The sequence below is a fragment of the Leuresthes tenuis genome, unplaced genomic scaffold (assembly GCF_036924035.1).
Source record: "Leuresthes tenuis unplaced genomic scaffold, fLeuTen1.0.hap1 SCAF_8, whole genome shotgun sequence".
NCBI lineage: Eukaryota > Metazoa > Chordata > Actinopteri > Atheriniformes > Atherinopsidae > Leuresthes > Leuresthes tenuis.
The window spans coordinates 17217519-17226308 of NW_027325362.1; the positions used below are offsets into that span (position 1 = coordinate 17217519).

Below are 8790 nucleotides of genomic sequence, written 5' to 3' on the forward strand. Positions count from 1 at the left end.
CTGCTTATAATGTCAGTATATTTGGGGATGAATCATCTTTTTTGTTTTCAAGTAGAGGTCAGACTACAAGCTTGCATAACAAAGTCAGGATGAAAATGCTGCTTTAGTATCTATTCAAGCGTTGTATTGTAAAAAAATATTCTGAAGCTCATAGTATAATGATCATCTTTGTCTTTTATTACGAGGAGTAAATGTGAACTCAAGGCCTTTAGAGATTGGAAAATCTCTTGCTGTGGTAAGGAGCTGTTCTTTTGTCTCTCCCTCACTGATGCTCAAAACAACACGTACCTCTACTTTATGTTCTTAATTGCACTTTGAGAGTTTAATGTGTAAAAAAAAAACCAAACATTTTATTTGTTCTGTTTATTATCTGCATTGCATTTCAGTCAAAGAGGTAGTCCACCATCATTGGGTTTCATTTGGTCCATTATGAATGCCATATTTGCAATGCATTGTGCTGCTCACTGCGGTCCCATTTCTCCAGCATACGTTCCAGCCCCTGCAGCAAAACATCAGGATGAATCAGCCCTGTCCGCATTGTGCTTTGAAGCAGGTCTCCACTTGTTGTCCCAACTGACTCCCGGCAGACTGGCAGTTTGTAGATTAGTAGTTCAGAGGAATCACATTCCTTAGTTGTTGTTTAAGGGAACCTCCTTAGTTCCGTAATTTGAGCTTTTGTTAATCTCAGTCTGGCCAATCATCCAGCGAACTCCCACTGATGCTAGGAAAGAGAAGGTGTCCAGAAAATTTTTTTTCAGTAAGTCACAAGGGAAAGGTGAACAGTAAATTCCATTTTTACTCAAAACATTTTCTCTCAAGGTATGAAGTCTTCTTAGGATCAGAACTTGGTGACAGATGTAAAAAAAAAATTCTATGACATTTGACTGCCACTCTTTTCGTAGATTGTTAAGCTTGAGCTGAATCCTCTGGGTTTGTCATTTCAACCTTAACAACAAACATGGGCAGTTCTTTATTTTGGAGACTGCAACATGCTCCTCATGAGCCCATTCTGGTAGAGAAGTGATTTCTCCGTTTACATCTTCATCCAGATGGATGAATGTATAGCTTTACTTAGCGCACATGTGCCTGAATGCTGGAGAGGACATGCTTGCAAAACTGAAAAAAATCATATTTTTCAAATAAAAATGAACTTACGTCGAAGTTGTCAGATCTGCTGCTTTGTGGAATATTTGGACAGACAGCAGCTGGTTACATTGAGAGATGGATCGCTACGACTGTGTGTGTGAATGTAATAAACCAACCTGCAGCGCAGACGACCACAAGAGCAGTGATGGGCAGCAGTGATCCAGAGCTGATAAGCCGGGTGAGTAGGAGGCAGAGAGGGTAGAGGACAATGCCGGACCAGAACAACCAGTTGATCAAGGACCACGGCCGGCGTGAAGGGCTGACTATGGGGCCAGGGAAACGTTCCGTCTGTGCGTATTGCTCCTGAAAGCTATCCTGTTTACATCAAAACAAACACCCTGAACACCAACACCCTCAGTAGATAAACATGTCTTAAGTCTGTTCTGTAAAAGACCTGTTACAGCTATGTCTCTACAGAAAAAGGCAGCAGCTAAAAGATAACTATCATGTGGAATCGGTTCAGATTATGAAGTTCAAAAGAATAAGAGCTGTGCCAAATCAAGAGAACAAAAAAAAAAAAAAGTGGCACTCCAGGGTTTCCCCACAGTGTTTTATGGTGGAGCCAGGCCTTAAATAACATCCACTCACAGAACTGTGTAGCAGTAATAAAGACAAATGGCATTTTCTCCAGAAGGGTCCATAAGCATCCCTATAAAATATCCTTCAGTGAGTAGCTAAGTAAGTAAAATATGACCTGATTTTGTAGTCAAAGCGAGATTTATACTTTATTCGCATCTTTTACATTTGATAAGGAACAAATAAAAAGAAAAATGCCCTAAATCAAAGGTGTCAGCACCCTGCATGGTCTGTACTTGTGTTACAAACCATTATCCTGTTGTATAAGCCATCCTCTTCTACTCTATAGCTTTTCTTGTGCAAACACCGAGACATTTCCATCCAGAATTCGTTTCTTTAGTTTTTCTCTTAAATGAAAAAAATAGAAGCTTTAGGAGCTTTTGGTTGTTCGTATGTGTTTCAGGGAAAAAAAAGCTTCTTCTCTCGAAAAATAAAATAGTAGCATGGCTTAGGTTTGCTAAGTTGAATCTTAACAAACCACGAGAACAATGTCGTTTGGACGGACAAGACCAAAGGGGAGACTTCTGGTCATAATGCACAGTCTGGCAAAAAAGACAAACCGAACCAAGATATTAGAATACTGCTGAGTGTATAAAGGTAGCCAGTGATCTCACACACACCAGGAAATATACAACAGAATGACTGAAGAAGAAAAGAATAAAGGTGTTGTAACAACCAAATCAAAGTTCAGAACTCAGCCTAAACTGAATGATGACATGAGTGTCGATGATGCCTGTAAACCTCAACGAAGTCAAACAAAGTTTAAAACAAAAAAAAAAACAGTGAGGAAGAGAAAAAATTCTTCCACAATGTGAGACTGATGATATCAAACGAAAATGATTGCTTCAAATTATTTCTGCTAAAGGTGGTTCTACAAACTGTTGAATCATGAGGCGTTTCCACACACCGCTTCTGCCTCTTGACTAAGCTTTTGATAAATAAATAATAACATGGTGTTGTATGTCACGTGCTATTGTTCACCTCAGGATTTATTCACCTCATTTTAAGACCTGATAGCGACCAGGTGATTTTCCATTATCTCCTGATACGTAAAAACCTCTAATAGAAGCAGGGCGTACTAGCTTTTTGACATGATTGTACATCATTTTTATGATTCCTGTCAGTAGGATGTACTTCCTGTTAAAGAGGAAGAAAGATTTTGAATTTCTATTTATCCAGCATAACACATTAACCTTCATTGGGGAAAGATTTAAAAGCCACATTTAAAGGCTTCATATTTCATGAGAATGGCTACTGTTGAGACCATCAGGATCTGGGTGGATACTGTCTCTAATAAACAGCTCCCCCCGAAGGAAACCCTGTGTCCATCCGATATGCTCCCCTTCAACTCTGTCTCACCTTTTCCTGGTAAAGTTTGTGGAGCCAAGCAGCACACTCTGCTTCATTTTCAGGAATCGACTCTAGAGGAATTCTCCTGCAGGAGAAGAGGGGGGTGAAGCTCCATTACACCAGTAAACAGCAACCTAAATGTTGCAATCCTCACCCAAAAACATTTCTTCTGACCTAACATATAAATCTGCGTGATACTTCTTCCCATTAAGGATTCCAAGAAGAGTAGGTGTTTCGTTGTTCCTGAAGTTCAGAGTAGAATCATAAACAGCTGCAGCTGCACAAGACAAGCACACAGCAGCCGTTAGCTGACTCTATGACTCATTTAATTCTCAAAAACAGCTATGAACATTTCTGGGGGTTACACTGAAGGACAGACTGACTGAAGAAAACTCACCGGCTCCTCTGAGGTTTTGGACAGTTACCCAGAATCCTTTGGTTCTGGGCAGAAGATGGTACTTCAGTTTCGGTAAACCTTTGCTCTCGGCAACTTGCATGCTGATCTGATGTTTCTTTGGTGTGAAGCGTGTTCCTTCACAGAAAAGCAGGAACTTGTGCCAGTAAAAGACAGTGTTACATTGTTGTGAATATCTAAGATATTTAAACCATGACTTGAGAGATATATTCATTTCTGTAACAATCCCAACAATCCTGCAACTTACCCAATAGTTTTCTGGATAATCCCACAGTCTCTGAAGACTCTGAGCCACTATGCTTCGGTCCTCCTCCCACTTCCTTTTGCAGAAGACTATCTCCAGGAAGTACCACATCCAGCCAATCACTGGCACATAAGCCAGCTCCTTTTTGGCCAACACTTTTGAACTCTGAAAGTTAAAAACAAGTCAATCAACTGGAGACACTGCACTGAACTGCATCAGTGTTAAAGAAGAGCAAATAATGACTTATTTGAGCCACTTTCTCCTACCCCAAGCACTCCAAATCTGTCACAGAAGGTCCAACCACACAGAAAGTCTATCTCAAAATTGTGGTTGAGAACCACAACAGCATTCTCTTTCCCATAAAGTTGATAACTCTCTGGATCAGTGTAGAGGTTGCATTCTGTCCCAGACCACCACTCTAGGAGAGCTACCAACTCTAAGGATCATTAGAACAAACAGGTTTATGTAAATGAAGGAGAGTTTGATTACCTCTAAGCGATAGTCGCAAACTTTACACAGGCTAATAATTCATATAAGTGCAAGGAGCAGTGTTTAAATCTTTGGCCTTATTTGTTGCAACGTTATCTCCGAAAGGTTCGGATACTTTTACCTCTGAAATTCTTCCTTCCAGCTTTAAAGGACACAAACAACACTGCCTCATCTATGTGGCAGAAAGGACAATCAGTACTTACGACTGGAGATGCAGTAGCCCAGTCTGATGTTGATCCTGCGGCCCAGCTGCTTACTGACCAGCCATAGAGGTAAAGTACAAAGCTGCAACAGGTTGACAATAAGGCCGCTCACCAGGAACACATAGCAGAGGATCAGATGGCACAAAAATTGGGATTTCAGCAGCTGCAGGAGCCCCATCCTTCTCTGAAAACTTTAAAACACACCCACTACTTTAGGTCACACCTTAGCTGTGAATCACATCCTTTCATCATTCAGCTCTGTCAAACTAAGTTATCAGTTAGTGTCGCTCTGAGCTGTAATGACATATATCCTCCCAGCACTAAGCCTACAAGGAATCCTTTGACAAGTCTTTCTTGTTTCATTTCATGAATGGAGTCTTTGAGTTGAGCTGTGTACGAACAGCCAATTACAGGGCAGAAGTTAGCTGTTCGGAGTAGGCTACACATGACTTTCATGGGGAAAGGAAAGTTGTAACCAAGTATTCACAGCTAATTCTAGAACCATGCTGTGGTTTTATCCGAACACTTCCTACAAGGGAAGGTAATACATAAATGAAACTGTCATTTTTATAATATTCAAATAAGAAAGAAGGGCAAGACAGATGTTAGACATCTCACCTTCATCAGAAGCATGTCACACTTACCTTGACCCGTTTATTTGAGCTCCAGGAGTTCTTCTGTCTTCAAGAGCTCCAAAAGATTGCTGTTAAAAGAAACTCGTGATCCCAATACGTCCATGCAACCATGACATTCAGGCACTTTAGATTTTAGTCACAATTCATCCAGCTTTGTGTGCGGCTCCCCACACCTCTCACCAGCAAGAGCGGAACTTACCCACATGAGGAGCCACACCCATCTGACAGCTATGACTGGTTGGACCGGAGGACGAACACACTCGTGTGTGTGTGTGTGTGAGAGAGAGAGAGAGAGAGAGAGAGAGAGAGAGAGAGAGAGAGAGAGAGAGAGAGAGAGAGAGAGAGAGAGATAGAGAAAGGAAGACAGAACGAGCTCTGACACCTTCTAGAAACTGTGGGGCTAACCAGATCGTATGCATGTAAAGCCAATGTTTTTTTTCTGTATCATGCTGTGATTTGAGCATCTTAAGGAAAACGACGGTCCTTGTTCTGTTTAGTATGTTGTCATTTTTTTCATAGACACACAGCTGGCTAACAGAGCTGCAGCTTAGTGAACAGCTCTCCCTGCAGGTAATGTACTGCATGTGCACAAGTGAAGTGAGTTTACCTGGAAAAAAACTAATGAAACAATTCAGCAGAGTGGACCAACAGAGACATTGCTCTCTGCCCTCCTTTCTGTCTCACCTCTGCTGCTGCTGCTGCGGCTGCAGAGCGAGTATGCAAACTGGACTGGTCACCAGTTTATTGGGGCCCAGCAGTGAAGCTGCAGGCCCCCATTGTGTTAGTAGCTTTTGCTATAATTCTTCTACTTTCTTCTGCAATTGAAGTCTATGGCAGCCCCTAGAACGCAATGGTAAGAAGTTTTTAAATCTGGCACACGTGTTCAGGACTGTGCCACTAGCAAAGTCAAGAAATGTCGTAACCCCCCCCCCCCCCCCCCCCAATAGCTGTATAGCTATAGCTATATTTCATTTAAGTTATTTTCAGTAAATCAATTTTCTTGCATACAAAACAAGTTAAGGTTTGGCCAATGACATTGCTACATGAATAAATTCCAAACTGTATAGTTCACTGTATGAAAATGAAAGGTGAGGTATTACAAGTCTAATGAGCTGAGCACTAGAGACCAAGAATCATAAATGCCCCCTCTTGACTTAGAATAAAAGCAGTCTGCAGCTAGTAATAATAAGTGAAACGGCTACATTTGTTACCTTTAATTAGGTTCCCTTTAGAGGCTTTGACTTAAATGAATATCCCAGACAGTTTTCTCTTGCACCACCAGAGGGAAATATAGACACACTGAACACAGTTTCCTTGAGGAAGAGGGGGGAAAAATATCTCTAACTGGATTCTCCACTTGCACTTATAAATAACACATCAGTGAGACCTTTTATTATGCACACATTTCTGTTTTGTCAGCAAAAAAACACGACAGTTATCTTCATGTGATCTCTGCGCCAAACCAAACAATATTTGCTGTTTTTTCTTTGTAACCAAGACCCTTAAAAAGGAGGTTAATGATGGGGTTCCTTGTCTGTTCCTCCTTGGGGGTTACTGAAAAGTGTTTCCAAGCTCTCCTTTTACAGGTCCCATAATGCTTCAGCTCTTGTGCCCTTTACAATCAAATAACGCGTGAAGAACTCCAAATATACAGTGAGGCAGCTCAGGAAGTCCTTCGTGTTCAAATACCTAACATGAAGAGTGTGAAAGGGCTCAAGGGAATAATATTGAGTTGGTGCGAGCCTCTTTGTGGATGCCGAGATGATGATGTGCTGCAGGTTTTACACTGTAGGCTCAAATACTGTCTTTACGAAGTAACCAAAGTTCACACAAGTGTGCAGTTCTAGTCAAAAGTTTACACATTTATTAAACTTAAAACTCCTCTTTGAATCTGGTTTCAGATTTCATGATAGAAAGCCACAGTTTTAGCATGTCAGTCAGGACCGCTACTTAATGCGTGACAGAAATATCTTTTAAAACATTGGTCATGGACAAATGATTTAACTTTTAATTTAAAATATCTCAACTAGAAGTGGGTCAGAAGTTTACGTAGCATAGGTTGAATAGGCCTTTATAAAACTTGGAAAATTCCAGTAAATTATGCCATGGCATGAGGTGTTTCCACTGGGTAAACTGACATGGTTTGAGTCAATTGGTGGTTTACTGGTGGATTCTCAAACTCAGCACCTCTTTGTTTGACATCATGGGAAAACGAAAGGAAAGAAGCCAAGGCCTTGAAAAAGGAAAGAAGGAAAAAAAACTTGTGGAACTTCACGAGTCTGGTTTACCCTTGGGTGCCACTTTGAACCCCCTACGGTGACATCGATGACCACTACAAACAGTTGTAAACAAGTACGAACACCGAGAGACCAAGCAGTCGTCTTACTGCTCATGAAGGAGGTACTTTCTGTGAAACAAACACTACTTGGTGTCAAAAGTGCAATTCAATCCCAAAGCAACAGCAATAAGCCGTTTAAAGATGCTGAAGAAAAGGTTTAAACATAATGTCATCTCAAAAGCAGTTCACCAGTCAACCAAGTCATTGCTCCAAAGCTCTTATATTGTGGAGAAATGTCTTCTGATAACAGAAGTAACGTTGAGACAGACATTCAGAATTAATTCAAGAGCAACCACTAATTAATGCAAATTATCAGCAGGTGCAGTTCAGAAGAGGCTCGTTCAGCATCACCTCATTGAGATGCTTCACTGTTGAAAGCCCAGGGAAAGTTCCCCTGGCAGAGGATACGTTTCTTTGTGTGAGCAGTCTGCATGACATGTGCTTAACAATTTACACAGGACTCAGGATGACTGGTTTTATGGAGAGACAAGTCAAAGTCCAAGATCTTTGTTTCAAGCTGTCGTGTTTATGTTCATCGTCAGATTGATGAAAGCCCGCCTCCACACTGTGGAGGTCAGGGGAGAATGAATGATGGTTTGGGGTCGCTTCACTGTAGGCAAAGTTGGTGGTCTTCACACAATCTTAGCCTTACTCAAACAACATGGGAATCGCTTCATCTTGCACTGTCATGCAGTGCATCCAGGAACTCATTTGACAGCTTTGTCACGCAGCAAGACTTTACCTCAAGCAAGAATAAAGCAAGGCAAGGATGGCCTGCTATCAGTCATGTTTTTTCCTTGGTCTCTCAACCCAAAAAACTTATCCGGGATGAGCAGTTACAGAGCAACCATGAAAACTCGCTGCCAAGAGCTGTCAGAGTTTGCAGAGCCAAAGGTGACTATTTTGAGGTGTCATAGTTTTAATGTTTGTAGTGCTGAACTTTATCTTGACTTGTGCTGTAATATTTAGAACTGACTGTTGCGTTCTTAACAGTAATATTCTAATCAAATTTTCCTAAACCAAAGCTGTGTTGCAAAACTTTTATACTGGTATATTCATTCTTTAGGAGTGCACTGTAAATTAAAAATAATTTCCTACTTCATTAAGAAATAAACATTGCTCAGCAAGCTTCCAAATTTGCAGTCGGAAATTGCACATCGCACTGCTGTAAGTCGTACTGGATGGTCAGTGGTTTCTACTCAGCTTCACAAAGCTGTGTTTGCGTACAAGTGGAAGTCAAGCTCTGAACACACTGTCCAACAGTCTGCTCTCGTTCATTGAGCAACTGTAAATCAGAGTGAATACACACATCTTTAAAATTTGTTCTTAAACTGAAGTAATTAATCGACAGAGTGCATCTTGACTCAAAAGAGGTCTCCAGGAAGGAGAGTGAC

General features: G+C 41.1%; 1 protein-coding gene across 3 annotated transcripts; it reads right to left on the bottom strand.

Annotated features, from left to right (window-relative positions):
- Positions 1 to 362: 362 nt before the first annotated feature.
- On the bottom strand, positions 363 to 5297 carry agpat4 (1-acylglycerol-3-phosphate O-acyltransferase 4 (lysophosphatidic acid acyltransferase, delta)). Of its 3 annotated transcripts, none has more exons than XM_072391163.1 (9): positions 5068 to 5297; positions 4424 to 4630; positions 3998 to 4167; positions 3735 to 3896; positions 3470 to 3623; positions 3247 to 3349; positions 3082 to 3157; positions 1263 to 1461; positions 363 to 721 (listed from the first exon to the last, which is right to left on the bottom strand). In XM_072391163.1, exons 2-9 carry the CDS (start codon positions 4599 to 4601, stop codon positions 630 to 632), a joined length of 1134 nt encoding a protein of 377 aa, XP_072247264.1. In that variant the 5' UTR covers positions 4602 to 4630; positions 5068 to 5297; the 3' UTR covers positions 363 to 629. The 3 variants fall into 3 exon arrangements, with proteins under 3 accessions (XP_072247264.1, XP_072247263.1, XP_072247265.1); XM_072391162.1 differs by having other exon boundaries at positions 4424 to 4614; positions 5068 to 5296; XM_072391164.1 differs by lacking the exon at positions 1263 to 1461 and having other exon boundaries at positions 4424 to 4614.
- Between the last annotated feature and the right edge of the window lie 3493 nt (positions 5298 to 8790).

What these genes read in the sequence shown, in the direction of transcription:
- agpat4 (XM_072391163.1), bottom strand. Translation starts at nt 4,601, where the DNA reads ATGGGGCTCCTGCAGCTGCTGAAATCCCAATTTTTGTGCCATCTGATC. An exon ending in ATTATCCAGAAAACTATTGG is followed by an intron (nt 3,624 to 3,734) that starts GTAAGTTGCAGG and finishes TACTGGCACAAG; the next exon opens with TTCCTGCTTTTCTGTGAAGG. An exon ending in CCAAAACCTCAGAGGAGCCG is followed by an intron (nt 3,350 to 3,469) that starts GTGAGTTTTCTT and finishes TGTCTTGTGCAG; the next exon opens with CTGCAGCTGTTTATGATTCT.